The sequence below is a fragment of the Choloepus didactylus genome, chromosome 6, assembly GCF_015220235.1.
Source record: "Choloepus didactylus isolate mChoDid1 chromosome 6, mChoDid1.pri, whole genome shotgun sequence".
NCBI classification, from domain to species: domain Eukaryota; kingdom Metazoa; phylum Chordata; class Mammalia; order Pilosa; family Megalonychidae; genus Choloepus; species Choloepus didactylus.
This window is the reverse complement of record NC_051312.1, coordinates 18,857,988-18,877,077: the sequence shown is the minus strand read 5'-3', so window position 1 is coordinate 18,877,077 and position 19,090 is coordinate 18,857,988. Positions and strand designations below refer to the sequence as shown.

The following is a 19,090-nucleotide window of genomic DNA, read 5'->3' as shown; positions in this document are numbered from 1 at the left end:
GTCCTGCATTCAGCCTGCTTGATCAGATGGTAGTGGTGTCCTCATCATAAAGTCAGGATATGATATTGACATATAATATGGAGTATATTTCCATATACATATTTGTCATCTGCATATTTTCTTTGGGGAGGTGTTTGTCTTGCCCATTTTTAATTGGGTTGTTTGTTTTCTCACTGTTGAAAGTTAAGTGTTCTTTGCATATTTTGGATGCAAATCCTTTATCAGATATGTATTTTGAAAATATTTTCTCCCCATTTGTGGTTTTATCTTTGATACTCTTAATCTTTTTTGCAGAGCTCAAGCTTTTATTTTTAATGAAATCCAGCTTATACTTTTTTCTTCCATGAATCATGTTTTGGTATTGCATCTAAACAGACATAGCAAAACCCAAACTTGCTTATATGTATTCATATGTTATCTAGAAATTGTATTTTTCATTTAATTTAGATAAGATCCAGTTTAATATTTGTGAAAAGAGTAAGCTCATTGTCTATATTATTTTTTTTGCTTGTTCAGTTGTCCCAGCACCATTTGTTGAAAAGATTCTCCTTTCTCCATTGTTTTGCCTTTGCTCCTTTTTCAAAGATCAGTTGACTAATATTTGTGCAGATCTGTTTCAGAGACATGTAGTCTGTTCAACTGATGTATTTGTCTTTTTTTCACCAGTATCACATTGATCACTGTAGATTTATAGTAAGTATTGAAGTCAGGTAGCATCGGTCCTCTGACATTGTTCTTAAGTGTTGTGTTGGCTCTTCTATGTCTTTTGCTTTTTCATATAAATTTGAGAATCAGTTTGTTGATATCTATGAAATTACTTGCTTGGATTTTGATTGGAGTTGTGTTAAATCTGTATATAATGTTGGTAAGAATTGACATCTAAATAATATTCTCTTCATTTCCATAAACACAGAATATCTCTCCATTTATTTAGATCTTTAATTTCTTTCCAGGGAATTTTGCAGTTTTCCTCATGCATACCTTGTACACATTTTGTTAGATTCATACCTAAACATTTCATTGTTTTAGGTGCTAATGTAGATGGTGTTGTGTTTTTAATTTAAATTTCCATTTGTTAAAAGTTGCTGATATGTAGGAAAAATATGACTTTTGTATATTAACCTTGTACTCTTGAGGTTCCAGGAATTTTTGTTGATAATTTGTGATTTTCTGCATGGATAATCATATCATCCTCAAACAGATAATTTTGTTTCTTCCAAATCTTTTATTTCCTTTTCTTATCTTATTGCACTAGCTAGGATTTCCAGTAATGGATGAATAGGGGCAAGGGGACATCCTTGCCATATTACTTATTTCAAGGGGAAAATCTCATTTCTCACCATTAAGTATGATGATAACTGTGAAGCTCTTAAAATACATGTTGTTTATCAGCTTGATGATGTTCCTAACACTTTTCAGCTGATTGAAGATTTTTATCATGAATGAGTGTTGGATTTCCTTAAATGCTTTTTTCTGCATTTATTCATATGATTACAAAATTTTTCATCTTAAGCCTATTACGTGATGGAATACATTAAATGATTTTCAAATTTGAACCAACCTTACATATTTGAAATAAGTTCCACTTGGGCATGGTGCATAATTCTTTTTACATATTGTTGGGCTCACTTTGTTAATATTTTATTGAGGATTTTTTTACCTATGTTCATGAGCAGTATTATCTATAGGTTTCATTGTATTGTTCTCTTGATTTATAGCATTAGTGCACTGTTGCCCTCATAGAATTGATTAGGGAGTGTTCTCTCTGCTTCTGTTTTCTGGAAGAGATTGTAGAGAACTGATGTCATTTTTTCCTTACATGTTTGGTAGAATTCACCAGTGAAACCATTTGTGCCTTGTCCTTATTCTTTTGAAAGGTTATTAATTATTGACTCAATTTATTCAACAGAAATGGATTTTTCATATTATCTGTTTCTCTTTACATGAGTTTTTGATAAATTGTCTTTTAAAGATTTGGTAATTTCATTTCAGTTATCAAATTTGCAGACATAGAGTTGTTCATTATTCATCTATAATCATTTTAATGTCCATAGGGTCAATAGTAATGGCCCCTCTTTCTGATATTAATATAGTGTCCTCTCCATACACTTCTTGGTTAGACTAGTCAGTTGTATATCAATCTTATTGATCATTTCAATGAACTAGCTTTTTGTTTCAGTTATTTTATGTTATTTCCCAGCTTCCAATTTCTTTGTTTTTTATATCTTTAATGCATATATTTAAAAAAAAATATTTCACATCTATACCCTAATCTTCCATCTCTAGGAGAGCAAACTAAATCTAAAAATGCAGAAATAATTAAATAATAAAGACTGGAGCAGAATTAAAACAAATAATAAAATCAAAAATATTAGGGAGCACTAAGGAAGACAAAGTTGGTTGTTTGAAAATATCAACACAGTGGACAGATCTTTAACTAGAGTGACCAAGATGCATAGAGACAACTCAATTACTAAAGTTGAATGAAAGAGTAGACATCACGAACAGCCTAACAGAAGTTAAAAGGAGTACTCTGAACAACTGCATATCTACAAATTAGATAACTTAGGTGAAAAGAGCAATTCCTAGAAAGACATATATAAAAATGTTACCAAGTGGGAATTAAATTTGCAAGGTTTATTTAACATATGAAAATAAATAATGTAATACACCATATTAATAGCATAAAGGATAGAAACCACATGCCATCACAATAAATGCAGAAAACATATTTAATGAAATCTAACCAACAACCATTCAGGACAAAATAATTCCAAAAACTAGAAATAGAAGGGACTTCATCAATATGAGAAAGGGCATCTATGAAAAATTTACAGCTAGTCTCATACTGAATGCTTTATCCTTAAGATTATGAATAAGACAAGTATGTTCAGTATCACCATTTCTAATTGACATTTTACTGGAGATTCTAGCCAGGGCAATTAGTCAAGAAAAATAAATGAAAAGCATCCAGATAAGAAAGGTAGAAGTAAATTACCTATGTTCACAGAGTAATATTATATACAGAAAGACCTTTGGAATACACTGAAAATTATTATAGAGCATACACTATTCAGTGAGACTGTAGGATACAAGATCAATATGCAAATACCAATTGGATTTTTAGATGTTAGCAATATGCAATCCAAAATGAAATTAAGAAAATAATTCCATTCAAAATAACAACAAGTATATTAGTGGCTGCCTAGGGCTGGGGGAGGGAGTTAATTATGGATGTGGCTTCCTTTTGAGTTTATGGAAATGTTCAACAAGTAGCTTATTGTAATAATTGTACAATTCTGTAAATACACTAAAAGCCATTGCATTACACGTTAAGCTGGTATTTATATTATATCTCAATAAACCATTTTTTAAAAAAGGAACCTAATACTGACTCAGACAAGAAACTATATGACTTGCACTTGCATTATATTAAGTGCAAGATGCCAGACTATGAAGGTTAAAAACTGAATATTCCATTTATATGACATTCTTGAAAAGCAAAACTATATGGAGAAGAAGCAGATCAGCTGTTGCCTAAGCCTGGAGATGAAAAGGGGTTAGATACAAAGGAAAAATGGGGAATTTGGGGGGGGGCAGATAGAAGTGCTTTTTTATTCTGATATTGTTGGTAGTTACACAACACTTTACATTTATCTGATCTCAGAACTGATCACTGACGAGTGAATTTTACTTTATGTAAATATCTTAATAAAATTTAAGAAGAAGAATAAATGACAAGTAATGCAAACATATCTGTGTGTTTGCTTAACAAATCAAGGTAGATCCGGCACTTTAACTGTTGCTTCCCCAGGTAGATGGGTGAGGTATTGGGGGTGACTTTTTAGGTGGCATGTTCCCCCAAGAGCTGAATGTTTCTAAAACTTCCTTTTCATTCCAATTCATTAGTTTCTGAACTCCCAGAATGAGTCTACAGGGCAACATTTTAGATGTATCAGACTGTTTGAAGAGCCCCTTTGTTTACTCATTAACTCATATGAGTTGAATAATTCCAGTAGACATGACAGCCTTCCCCAACACTGAGAATTTGCCTTAAGTCCCCAACCACAGCCTATATTATCAAGACCTGCATCTAAAAAATGTCAATCACATTTGATTTACTCGCTTGTTCTGCACCCATTTTTTCTACACATGCCAATGTAAGCATACGTGTAAAACAAAACCCAAGAAGAGAAGTGCTGCTTGCACCTCACATATTTACATATACACAGTCAAAGAGGTAAAGGGAGGGTGACTAGCTTTTAATAACCTAAATTTTAAATGATCTTTTTGATAACAAAAAAAATTGTCTGTTCATATTTATAAAGAAATAAATATACAGTTAAAGATCTGTAATAAGGGTCTATTAAGCATACAAACATGATATACAAATTTTTTTTAAAATGCAATTTTATTGAGATATATTCACACACCATATAATCCATCCAAAGTACACAATCAATGGTGCATAGTATCATCATATAGTTGTGCATTCATCACCACAAGTTTTGAACATTTTCATTACTCCAAAATAAAGAAGAAATAAAAATAAAAAAAGAACACCCCAAACATCTCATACCCCTTATCCCCCTTATTATTTATATATATATATTTGTCTTTATTTTACTACTCATCTGTCCATACACTGGATAAAGGGAGTGTCAGTCACAAAGTTTTCATAATCACACAGTCACACAGTGTAAGCTATGTAGTTATACAGTCATCTTCAAGAATCAAGGCTACTGGGTTGCAGTTCAACAGTTTCAGGTATTTACTTCTAGCTATTACAGTACACTAAAAACTAAAAAGGGATATCTATGTAATGCATAACAGTAACCTCCAGAATGACCTCTCCACTCTGTTTGAAACCTCTCAGCCACGGAAACTTTATTTTGTTTAATTTCTTTTCCACCTTCTGGTCAAGAAAGCATTCTCCATCCTATGATGCCAGAGCCAGTCTCATCCCTGGGAATCATGTCCCACATTGCCAGAGAGATTTACACTCTTGGGAGTCATTTGCAGAGTTGGCTGACAGAAAGGGCCTGGCTTCTTTTAATTAACGTCCTCAACGTACATCCATGTTGCAGCATGTATCAGAACTTCATTCCTTTTTTTAAAATTCAGTTTTATTGAGATACATTCACATATCATACAATCATTCATGGTGTACAATCAACTCTTCATGCATTCCTTTTTCTGGCTACTTAATATTCCATTATATGTATATACCACATTTTGTTTATCCATTCATTTGTTGGTGGACACTTGGGATGTTTCCACTTTTTGTCTATTATGGATAATGCTGCTATGAATATTTGCTTACAGGTTTTTGTGTGGACATATGTTTTCATTTCTCTTGAGTATGTACCTTGGAGTGGAATTGCTGGGTCATATGGTAATTCTACATTTAAATTTTTGAGGAACGCTTAATGGGATTCTTACTCACCTCTGTAGTCCTTGTTCAGGGTGTGCTGCTTGTTTTGGGGAAGGCAGCTGAGTTTCATCCCTCTGGAGAGAGGCCAGGTGGATCAGAAGGCTGCCTTTTCCAAGACGGCAGAACATGGGGAGTGGTGGTGGGGACAGATTTGGTGACCATGTCACAGCCCTTTCCAATTGAATTACTTGAGCTTTCCATAAAAGCCAAAGGTGATGACTAGTGGAAGGAAAGTCACAAACATGTTTTTCTCTTTTGGTTTTGAGACAGTTAATGTGACACAGGAAGAAGAGGAATTAAAGAATATTGGCCACATAAGAAAGTGGAACTTAACTATGAACTCTCTGTTTAGGAGAAGAAAGGGGCTAGCTAATTGCCAGCAGACCATCCAGTGCAGGGGAGGAGGGGGCTTCTTTTTGATGCCCACCCCAACAGGTGCCCCTCAGATCAGTGCCTTGCAGACCTCCCAAATGGGAACTTCGTGTGGGCCAAGTATTGTTGGAATACAGTATCTGCTCAATCTAATTCCTGGGGCTTTACACCCTGCAGACTGGTGCTGGCCTCAGCAAAGGAAAAGAAGAGAAGCACCTATGAGGTCTCAGAATTTTTTCCACTGGGGCCGGCATGGGATTGTTTCTCCATTTTTCTCCACCCACAATGAGGAGGTGCCACCTGTTCATACTCACAATTCCCCACCGTTCAATCATGGACCTCCCTCTGCCTGGGGTGGATACAGAAGCAATATAAGACACCACTGACCTTCTATTAATGTGCCAAAACTATCAAAATAAAAGGAATTTTTTTTCTGCCTTGTTGGTTACAACATCATGTAAAAATGGCTAGATGTATGCTCACCAAATTTGACGATATACAAATTTAAGTGAAGGAATGTGCTTTTTGCCTAGCACATTTAATGCAGATCTACATAAATATAACATTTTAAATGAATTAAAATTCCTATTTTGACTGAGTCATTTGGTAGAAACCACATGTTCACTGACAATTTCCAAAAAGGAAACAACCAATGTAAAAGAAAAAGGAGACACAATGAAGACATTTTTCACTTTATCCATACATGACTAAATAATTCTATATGTTTTGTAAAATAATTAGACTAAGAATAACAATGCAGTTATACATTTTTTTATTTGTAAATACTTCCAAATGGTTAATTCCACTCATTCGTTGATACTTTAGCTGAGCTCCATCATCTGTTATCACTTCCTAACTCATTCAACCCATTTTGTGCATACTAATTTGTGCTATCCCTGGACAGCTCCCAGCATGGTCTTTATATTGGATGTTTATACCTCAGGACCTTTATATTTGCTGTTTTCATTGGCTGAAAACTGTCAGACCAAAGACGTTTGCTCTACATGATAAATATGGCAGAGAAAATGAGTGAAGAACATGTGAATATGTGAATAAATGAAATATCAATAAACTGCCCCTCAGCCATCCTCATTCGAGTATTACATTTCTGGACATAATGTCTTTCTTTAGAGAACAGACATTTTAAGAGACAAGAGTACCACCTGAGGAATTGAAGTGTACTTTGGCCTATAAATGTGAGCCATTGCATGGCAGGGATGAAACTAGGTCATTGTGGAGGCTACAAAATTAAAAGATTAATCCTAGAGAGAATTTTACCTTCTCAACAACCTTCTTGAATGCGCTCTTGACCTTCTTGTTTCTCAGGCTGTAGACCAGGGGGTTCAGCATGGGGATGACGATAGCATAGAACACAGATGTTATTTTGCCTGTGTCCATGGGGTGACTGGAGCTGGGCTGTACATACATGAAGATGCCTGTCCCGTAGAAGATGGAGACTGCAGTGAGGTGAGAAGCACAAGTGGATAAAGCCTTCTGGTATCCAACAGCTGAGTGCATCTTCAGAACGGTGATAAATATGAACATGTAGGAAATCAGGATAACCAGAAGAGCAAAAAATACATTGAAGCTCACCAAGAAAACAAGAACCAGCTCACTAACATGTCTATCAGAGCAAGAGAGAACCATGACTGCTGGAATTTCACAGAAAAAGTGATGGATAACCCTGGATCTACAGAAAGAGAAGTGGAATGTGTTCCCAGTGTGAATGGAGGAATTCAGGAAACCACAGATATAGGAACCTGTAACCAGTTGTACACACACACGTGTCGTCATGGTGGTGGTGTAATGTAGGGGTTTACACACTGCTGCATAGCGGTCATAGGCCATTGAGGCCAAGAGGTAACTTTCCACAGTGCCAAATGCTCCAAAGAAGAACATCTGAGCAGCACATGCATTGTAGGAGATGACTTTATCTCCTGTGAGGAACCCAGCCATCACCTTGGGAGTGACAGCTGAGGAGTAACCAAAGTCCACCAGAGAGAGGTTGCAGAGGAAAAAGTACATGGGAGTGTGGAGTTGAGAGTCCAAAAGAATCAATACAATCATCCCCAGGTTCCCAAACACACCGATGAGGTAAATGAGGGTAAACACTGCAAACAGTGGTGCCTGCAGTTCTGGGGCATTGGTTAGTCCTAGCAGGATGAACTGAGTCACTTCTGTACTGTTCTCCATTGATGTTATTTGAGAATCAGGAGATGCCCTATAGTGATGAGTTATAAAGGAACAGGGTATTAAGTGAAGAGGAGATATCAGTGAAATGGAAATGTTTAAATATCTTAGGCATTATTTCATTATAGCAAATATTTATGCTTTAAGATTCTCCATATCTAAAGCACAGAATTCACAACAAAATTTAATGAATAAATTATTAATGAATGTCAAATTTTGAAACTGAATAATGTACTTAGATCAGCTCCTCAACTTTTCAAGTTGTAATTTTGTAAACTGAGGTGTAGAATATGTTATGATTTAACCTAGATGACAAAACTGGAATGAAAATACCTGGCAATTTGGTTTTTTAAGCCTCATAAAAACTTACACTTATATTGTTCTACTACCAGACACTAATCTAGCCACTTTATATTCATATTCTTTTATTACTCTCAACAACCATGTAAAATATATCAGCTGTTATTCCCATTTAAGTTATGAGGTGCAAAAGCTTGAGTTTTCTTTAACTTAACACAAGTATTAACTGGCAAAGCCAAGCAGAGTTGTTCACAAGTCCATTGATCTTAACTGAATTTAAATCAAATTGAATTTAACTGGATTTACAATTACCATTGTTTCCATTGGTCCAAACTCAATATTTGGTATTTCACAGTGAGTTAACAGATATGTATGTATAGTATATGTAATGGGATAACTGCAGCAGTAGGGACCTGTATTATCAACTTATTTTTCCTTGTAATCCATATTTTAGCTGGGTTAAAAAGTCTCCTTTGCTTAAACTCATTCTTTTTCTCATTACGATCAATCCTAAATTAAAACACAGAGAATCATAGCTGAAAGTTCATAATTTGTGGCTTGTCTTTAGCTGGAAGATACATTCTGGTGCTGATCTCTAGATTTTAAAATATTTATCTGAATCTGCCTTTGTGCAAACACAGTGCTGTTTGTTCGAATATGAAGCTTTTGGAATCTCTGCTAATCATTGTTTTCTACTCTATTCTTCTTAATCTTTTCACAATTTTACTTTCTAAGCTTGTCCTAATGTTAATATGTTTGCCACCCTTCACCATACATAATTATTTTAGCATAGAATATGTTCATCAGCCAATGGTATACACACACACACACACACACACACACACACACACTCATCTTCATTTAATCCTCACAATTTCACAATAACCTTGTAAGGCAGTATTTTTATTCCCCTTTTACCATTAAGGGAATTGCATTCAAGACTCTACATTACACTCCTCAATTACACAGCTGATATGAATAATATTAAAAATTCAAGAATCAAACCTACTTCTGACCAAATCAAAGACAGAACTCTGACCTACCTCCCTCTCACCATTTGTAGATGTGCTTGTAATAAGAAGGGTGAGATTATGTGGAAAAGATTAGATTGGAATACAGATGTTGCTAATTAAATTAAGAACCTTGTCTAGTTTAAAGAAATATCATTTTGTTCTCTTCTATTCTATTTATCTACATTAAAAGGCTAAGAGATAGTGAATAAGATGAAATTATTTAGTCAATCAGAGCATTATCTGTCCTTTCTTTTTTTTTTTTTTACGTCATCTTCTTTAAGAAATCAGCATTTCTTAAATGCTCTACGCATGAAGTTTTGTCATTTATACACTGGTCCCACCTCAGTATTTTAGAAAGAAGTTCAGTACATCCAAATTTGGGCTCAAAGAACACATCATAGATATAGCTGGCCAAATATAAGAATATATGAAATATTGACTCTTACCTTGATCCTTGGAAAGAAGGGAATGAAAATTGAATTATGAGTCTGAAATGAGAAATTTGGCCATGAAACAATGCTGTATGAGTTCTCTGTCAGATACTGGTCAAATGGTTCTGCAGTATCTACAGCAGGGAAGATGAAGGAAAGAACATGAACATGGAACCAGAAAACTGGATTCCACTCCTGAATCTACCAAACATTCATTCAATGTCCTTAGAGAAGTCACTTCCTTGTTATTTGTAAAATAAACATAATAAAATTACTTCTTTCACATAATTCATAGAATTGTGGCTGTGAAGAGAAAATGAGAGAAGGGATATCAAACATCTCACTGAGTGGTTATTATTTTAAAGGCAATCAGTAATATTTTTATCTTAGGGTATATTCCCTGTCCATGGCTGCGGACTCATAGCACATCCTCATTTTCGACAAGGACTGTGTGTACTAAAACAGTTAACATTCAAATGAATAGATGATGGCCAAAGTGGCTTTGCAGACAGTATCGTCCTTCTAAAATAATATCACATGGAATAATGTGAGGATTTCAAAGGGAACTTCTAGGGACCTGTAGAGCCACAGAGCACTCAGGGGATGCTCCCTATTACTCATCCCATTTTCCTAAGGAAGAAGCAATTAAACTGTCTGCTGGGACCTAGCTGGATATGTTGAGAATGCACCTGGGTTTGTGCATTACTTATTGTCATTTTTTCTTTTTATTTTTCTAATTAAAGAATAATTTAGTTACAGTAATATTCAATTTTTAGCATATAGATTTAAGACTTTATCTAAGAGATTGGTGACATGTATGGTCATGTAACCCCTACCAAAGTCATGATATAGATCAGTTCCATCACTTATAAAATATTAACCAGAGCTTCTTTGTGGTGAGCCGCTTTTCCCAGCCCATATTTTGGTCAAACTATTTTCCTACCCTACTGCCCCTGGCAACCACTAAACTGTTTTCTGTCCACATAGATTGTAATAAATAGAATCTAGAATGTGTTGCCTTAGAGCATAGCTTCTTTCAGTTAGAATGCATTTGAGATCCATCCATATTTTTACCTGTGTCATCAGTGGAATCCTGTTTATTGTAGAATAATATTCCATTATATACACAGCACAGATTGTTTATTCCTCTGGTGAGGGGCATTTGTGTTATTTCCAGTATTTAACATTTATAAATCACTCCAAGCAACTGCCTAAAGTTCTTTTGTGTGAACATAATACCTGGGGATTATAGATTGCCTGGTTACATGGTCAATATATGTTTAATTGAATATGAAACTGAAAAAATGTTTCTGAGGTGGCTCTACCATTATGCATTCCCACCAGAAATGTATTCCAATTGCTTCACATCCTTGGAAGTAGCTGGTATTCTAAGATTATTTTAAAATCTAATTTTATTTTTATTTCACTTTAATATTCACTCTTACACACATGCACACACACAAATCTGAAGTCTCCTTACCAAAATATTCCTTTAAAAAATCACCCATTTATCTTACCACCACAGACAGATAAGCCCTGGGAATGACTTTTTCCAATAAAAGAGATAGATCCTTCAACTGAACGGCCACCTCTGAGTGCAAAACAAAATTACAATGCCTTTCTCCACTTAAGCAAATTCAGAGGTTACAAATTTGTTCTGTGCACTCTGGTGACTTGGTGTCAATTTCAGGGAAGAGATACAATTTTAAAAACTTCAGCTTCTCATCTGTGAAGAGGAAGACAATTATATCATGTATTTCTTACAGGATTTTCTAGAAGATGATATGAGGTAACACATATACAAAGCTGAACAAAACATCTTGCACATATTAGCTGTTCTTTGACAAAAATCCAGCACCTTTTCATGATAAAACACTCAACAATTATGAATAGAAAGTAACTTATTCAAATTGATAAAGGGAATTGATTAAAAATAAAACCATGGGTACCATCATACTCAATAGTGAAAGAATGAAAGCTTCCCTCCTAAGATTAGGAACAAGAAAATGATGCATGCTCTCATCACTTTGATTCAACAATGTGCTAGAAGTAATAGCCAGAACAATTAGGCAAGAAAAATAAATAAAAGGAACTCAAATCAGAAAGGAAAAAATAGAACTATATTTACTTGCAAATGACATGATCTTATATGAAAAATCTTAAAGAAACCCACAAGAGTTAAAAATCAAATATTTGAAAGTTGCAGGACAGAAGAAAACAGGCAAAAATTGTTGAATTTCTGTACAATAGGATTGAACAATCCAAAAACAAAATTAAGAAAAATTCCATTTATAATTTCATAAAAATAATAAAATACATAGGAATGAATTTAACCAAGGAGATTCAAGACTTGGACACTGAAAACTAGAAAACATTTAGGAAATTAATGAACAGTAAAAAATAGAAAAGCATTCCATTTTCATGGATTTAAAGATTCAATATTGTTAAATGTCATTACTCCCCAAAGTGATCTGCATACTTTATGCCATTCCTATCAAAATACCAATGACCTGTTTTGCAGAAATCAAAAAGTTGTTCCTAAAATTTATACAGAATTGCAAAGGACTTGAATAGCCAAAACAACCTTGAAAAATCAACAATAAATTATAGGACTCACATTCCAATTTCACAGCTTCCTACAAAGTTAGAGTAATCAAAACAATGTGATGCTGGCTTAAGGATAGACATATACATCAGTGGAATAGCATTGAGGATTCAGAAGTAAACCCACAAATCTTATATTGATTTCAAGAAGAGTGCCAATACAGTTCAATGGGATAGAAAAGATTCAAAACAAATGGGGCTGGGATAACATGAAAAAAAGAAGTTAAACCCTTTCCTCACATATTATTAAAATAAACAGCAACTTAAGATGGAGCAAAGACCTGAAAGTAACTACCAAAACTATAAAATTTTAGAAAAAAATTTAGGGGTAAATCCTCGTGACTTTGGATTTGGCAATGGATTCTTAGCTATAGTATCAAAAGCATGAGCAGTTAACAAACAGATTAATTAGACTTCATAGTAACTAAAAATTTTTATACATCAAATAACACTATGAAAATAGTGAAAAGGCAACAAAAGGTTTGGAGGAAATGTTTGCAAACCATATATATATCTATCTATATATATATATATACACATATATATATATATATATATATCTCACATACATATAAAGTATTCTTGTGACCCCTAAGAGAAGAGAAACAACCCAATTGAAAATATGCAAAGGATTTGAATACACATTTCTTCAAAACATTATACAAGTACAGGAAAAAATGTTAATCATAATCAGTCATTAGGGAAATGTAAATAAAAAATACAGTAAGATACCACTTCATACCCACTAGCATATCTATAGTAAAAGTTATAAAAAATAAAAAGTTGTTAATGAGATGTGGAGAAATTTATATATTGCTGGTAGGTATGTAAAATGGTGCAGCCACTGTAGGAAACAGTCTGGCAGTTCCTCAATAGTTAGACATAGAATTATCTTATGACCCAGCAATTCTACTTCTAGGTGTATCTACAAAAGAATTGAAAGCAGTTATTCAAACCAATACTTGAATACGAATGTCCATAGGAGCACCATTCACAATAGCCAAAAAGTGGAAACAACTTAAATGGCTATCAATGGATGAATGGATGAACAAAATGTGGTATATCCATACATTGGAATATTATTCAGCCATAATAACAAATGAAGTGCTGGCGTGCTATAAATGAATGAACCTAGAAAACATTATGTTAAGTAAAAGAAGCCAGAAACAAAATGTTGCATTTTGATGATTCAATTTATATGAAATACCCAGATTAGGCAAATCCATAGAGACAGAAAGCAGATTAGTGGGTGACAATGGCTGTGGCAAGGAGGGAATGTGCAGTGACTGTTTAATCGGTGCAGGGTATTTTTTGGGGTAATGAAAATGTTTTGGAACTAGATAGTGATGATGGTTGCACAACATTGTGAATGTGCAAAACACCACTAAATTGTACATGTTAACATAGTTAATTTTATGTGTGTGAACTTCACATCAATTAAAAATTATAGGAAAGGGGAGAATAGACAGGCACAGAAGAGCATAAGGCAATGTGATTACCAAGGTAGAGCTTGGAGTGTTGCAGTCACAAGTCAGAATATGCCACCAGCCACCAGAAGAAAAGAAACCAGGAACAGATTCCCCCTAAGAGCAACCAGAGAGTACAGCCAGGCTGAAAACTTGATTTCAACCCAGGGAAACTTATTTCATAACTTTTGACTTCCAAAATTGTGATAGAGTAAATGTATATTATTTTAAGCCCCCAAGGATATGGTTATTTTTTCTGTCAGTAGCCATAGCAAACTGATCTTTGTTGTATTAAACCACTGAATGTTGGGGTTGATTTGTTACTGCGGCTTGACCTAGATTGCCCTGAGTCATACAATATATAATTTGCCATGGCATGTTCTGTTATCTATGCTCTGCATTTTACAGATGGTGAACTTTTGGGTTCTGTTACCCTTATGATTAATTAATTAATTCAAAATCTTTTATTGAGCCCCAGCTATGTTCTAGGAATGAGTTTTCATTAGTAAACAAATCAAAAACTGTTCCAGTCAGCAAAGAACTTTTATTCAGTTGGGGAGAAAAATTTAAAAAGTAAAAGCACTCTAAAATAAATATACAATAACATATTTTGGTTAGCATTATGAAGGAACAGATATTCATGAACCAAATGCTTCTTGAAGAATTTGGCCCATGTCATTTGGCTCTCATTTACTAACATTGATTAGACATTTCTCATGCTTCTCTGTAACCTACATTAGACTAGATTATGAGAAAACAAACTAAATCAGTTAGTACCTTTTCTCTTGAAGGGTTCCAAAAGTCATGTAGCGAAAGTTGTCAATACAGAGGAAGAAGTAAGAACAGGGGTAGAGAAAGGAATGGAAAAGAAAAGAAAAGAATATTTATGTTTACCTATGATAGGTCAAGAACTGTGCCAATTTCTGTCTCATTCAGTACCCATTTAATATGATTCATTGAGGAGGGCATTATTTTCCCCCCAAAAACTGCAGAACATTTAAGTAACTTGTCTTATCACAAACGTGGTTGGAATAGAATTCCAAAAGACCTTATTCTCCCTCAGATCCTATTCTGATTTTTTGTTTACCAGCCATTTTATTTACCTTTGGATGCTGAATGAGAATTAATAAACAACTGTGGAATAAATTGTGCTGTAGACCTTTGACAGTATTTCTCTTCATATATCCCCCTACCTCCTATCAACAACATCCAGATTTTTGATGAGGATCTCTATATCTTAGTTAGGGTAAATTATACTAGATGCCATCAAAGCAAGCACCAAAATCACAGTGGCTTCACATGGCAGTTTCCTGTATTTGTGTATTGTTCACTTGGCTGGTCTATGGTAACTTATGCAGAGATTCAGTTACCCACATTCTTTCCATTTAGTGGCTTCACTATACCTTGTGGCTTGCAGTCCTTCTCTCCAGCTGATGACAAAGACAGAGTCACAGGGTTGGAGTTTCATGAGCCAGGCTTGGAAGTCACACATATGACTTATATTAACATCTCATTTACAAGAACACATCACATGATACAACTAATAGGATGAAATCTGAGAAATTAAATCCAGTTACGCTCAAGAGGAAAAAGTGCATTGTTTGTTAAGCAACTCAGTAGTCTTTTCACTATAATGGTTATGGTCACCAAATATCAATTTTACTCCTACCCCTCACACAGAACATATTATGCCCCTCCACCAGGGACAACATACAGATCCTCTCTAATCATTACAGAAGTTCAATATCCAGACTAATGGAAAGGGTTTAGTGGTCCTCTCCATCCAGTCCAGATGTGGCTCCTTATGGTCTAGCAATTTATGAACTAAAAGGAAACTTCTCCCACTTGGATTCAAATCCAGTATGTACTTTGGAACAGGGTAAAGATAAATAGGAAAAGACCCCCATGCATAAAAGAGAAGAATGGAAGAATACTGATCAGTCCTTTAATCTTGTTAAGTTGACATTACAAAGGCCCCTCAACCCTGGTGATGGAAGCTGATCTTTCATAAGATCCTTATTTTTCTCCATGGGGAGAAATCCAATTCCCATTGTTTCCTTGGCTACTGTTCTAACCTCTCACAATTTTTTCTTATCCATTACTCTTTACCATAACTTCTGAAGTGTATTAAAGATAAAACTATATCTAATACAAAATTAACAAAGGTTGTTTGTTGGCTCTGCCGTCTCTCCAAAAATTTTCTGTAAATTTACAATAATTCTAAAAGTAAATGATAATTTAAAATAATAAAGATGGCTCCAGTAGGAGAAACATCACAATCAAACACAGTAATGAATATGTGTGTTACACCACCCTGCTGTACAAGTACCAGTACAAACAACTTTGAATGTTCAAGTACAATTTTGCAGAAACTGAAATGTCAAAACTTCTAAGTGTATACAAACAAAAAAGAAGACATGGGTGCACATTCCAGTAGCTTTAGCACAGAATGGAACTCCCCGTGGGTCAAATTTAAATGCATGAGGATTGTGTATTTTAGTAATATATTGAACATGCGTTATGTTTATTACTAGCAGGTATTGGTGTGATTATATCTATATGAACATTTAAAAACATGAAGCTAATTGTATAACCAGTATGTATGAAGTATTTTTTCAAATTATTTCCATTATTAAACTTTAAATAATCTCATTTCATTGTCTTTTTGTGACATACTAAAGTCAATATCATTTATTCAATATGTTATTGACACTTAATGAGCTATCTTTTCTAAGTTAAGTTTTTGAGATGGCTTGAGATAATATATTTAATGACATGACTTCCAGGAAATCATTGTGTCCAAATGTGGGAAGTGCAAGCTATGATGAGACTGTAGATAAAAATATATCAGTAAAGGAGTCGGGCAAGATGGCGGCATAGAGAGGAGTGGAAGTTAAGTAGTCCCCCTGGAACAACTACAAAAAACCAGAAACAACTAGTAAATAATCCAGAATAACTGCGGGGGGACAAACGAGACCATCCATTCATCATACACCAACCTGAACTGGGAGGAATGCCCGAGAACACAGCATAAAATCTGTAAGTAAAACCTGTGGAACCAGGTCAGGAGACCCCCTCCCCCATAGTCCGAGCTGCAAAGCCTCGTGGTGCCAGAGAGAAGCTCTCTCCCAGCAAGCAAATACAGCTCAGCTGAGCTCTAACTGGGGTTTTACGTAGCGAGTGTGAACTGCTCACTACAGGTACGCATCCCCAAAAAACAGACAGAGGCTTTGGGTGACGACTGACCTTGGAGAGCCTTGGACTGGGTCTGAAGGGGGCTATCTGTTTCTTTTTCGGCTCAGTGGAGAAAGCCCCAGTCATTTTCAGTTTCCAGGGCTGTGACTCCAGGAAGGGCGGAGACAGCACAAGCAGACAGAGAGACCACTGAAATGCTAATGACCTCCACCTGGGGGGTCTGTCTTCTCTAGGAGGAAAGGGGTGGGGCCCTTTCCATTCAGAACCAGACCCCAGAGCCTGGGGGAACACGGCCATACCTTCTCACACCAGTCAAGAATTATAGGCTAACAGGCGTCACCTGCTGGGCAGAAAAGCACAGAGACCCGAGGCATCAAAGGGTGGAGCAATTTTCTAAGACACACCCACAGGGAAACCAGATACTGAATATTTCTTCCCTCTGGGACCTGAGCCTGTTCTGGTCTGAGAAAACCTGATTTGGATAACCAAGGAAACCATGCCTAGACAACAGAAAATTACAGCCTACACTAAGAAAAACAAAGTTATGGCCCAGTCAAAGGAACAAACGTACACTTCAACTGAGATACAGGAATTTAAACAACTAATGCTAAATCAATTCAAAAAGTTTAGAGAAGATATTGCAAAAGAGATAGAGGCTGTAAAGGAAGAACTGGACATGTATACGGCAGAAATCAAAAGTTCAAAAAACCTACTAGTAGAATCTATGGAAATGAAAGGCACAACACAAGAGATGAAAGACACAATGGAAACATACAACAGCAGATCTCAAGAGGCAGAAGAAAACACTCAGGAACTGGAGAACAAAACACCTGAAAGCCTACATGCAAAGGAGCAGATGGAGAAAAGAATGAAAAAATATGAGCAACGTCTCCGGGAACTCAAGGATGAAACAAAGTACAATAATGTACGTATCATTGGTGTCCCAGAAGGAGAAGAGAAGGGAAAGGGGGCAAAAGCAATAATACAGGAAATAATTAATGAAAATTTCCCATCTCTTATGAAAGACATAAAATTACAGATCCAAGAAGCGCAGCGTACTCCAAACAGAAGAGATATGAAGAGGCCTATGCCAAGACACTTAATAATCAGATTATCAAATGTCAAAGACAAAGAGAGAATCCTGAAAGCAGCAAGAGAAAAGCAATCCATTACATACAAAGGAAGCTCAATAAGACTATGTGCGGATCTCTCAGCAGAAACCATGGAGGCAAGAAGGAAGTGGTGTGATATATTTAAGATACTGAAAGAGAAAAACCGCCAACCAAGAATCCTCTATCCAGCAAAGCTGTCCTTCAAATATGAGGGAGAGCTCAAAATATTTTCTGACAAACAGACAATGAGAGACTTTGTGAACAAGACACCTGCCCTACAGGAAATACTAAAGGGAGCACTACAGGGTGATAGAAGACGGGAGTGCGTGGTTTGGAACACAGTTTTGGGAAATGGTAGCACAACAATGTAAGTACACTGAACAAAGGTAACTATGAATACGGTTGAGAGAGAAAGATGGGGAGCATGTGAGATACCACAAGAAAGGAGGAAAAATAACGACTGGGACTGTGTAACTTGGTGAAATCTAGAGTATTCAACAATTGTGATAAAATGTACAAATATGTTCTTTTACGAGGGAGAACAAGCAAATGTCAACCTTGCAAGGTGTTAAAAATGGGGAGGCATTGGGAGAGGGATGCAATCAGCATAAACTAGAGACTGTAACTAATAGAATCATTGTATTATGCTTCCTTTAATGTAACAAAGGTGATATACCAAGGTGAATGCAGATAAGGGGGGGGGATAGGGGAGGCATGTTAGACACTTGACATTGGTGGTATTGTCTGATTCTTTAGTCTACTTTGATTTAAGGTTATTTTTCCTTTTGCTGCTTCCTAGCTGTCATTTTTTTTGTTTCCTCTTCCTTTTGCCTCTCTACCTTCTTTGACTCTCCCTCCTGCCTTGTGGAAGAAATGTAGATGCTCTTGCTTAGTATGAGCAGAATGTTCAATTAGGATGAACTTAAATTTTTGGAAATGAACAGGGGTGTTGGTAGCAAGATGTGAGAATAAC

At 35.5% G+C, this 19,090-nt stretch overlaps 1 protein-coding gene across 1 annotated transcript; it reads right to left on the bottom strand.

The window, feature by feature from the left end:
• Positions 1-7,054: 7,054 nt before the first annotated feature.
• On the bottom strand, positions 7,055-8,002 carry LOC119536331 (olfactory receptor 5B3-like). The gene has a single exon (XM_037839091.1). It carries the CDS (start codon positions 7,997-7,999, stop codon positions 7,055-7,057), a length of 945 nt encoding a protein of 314 aa, XP_037695019.1. The 5' UTR covers positions 8,000-8,002.
• Between the last annotated feature and the right edge of the window lie 11,088 nt (positions 8,003-19,090).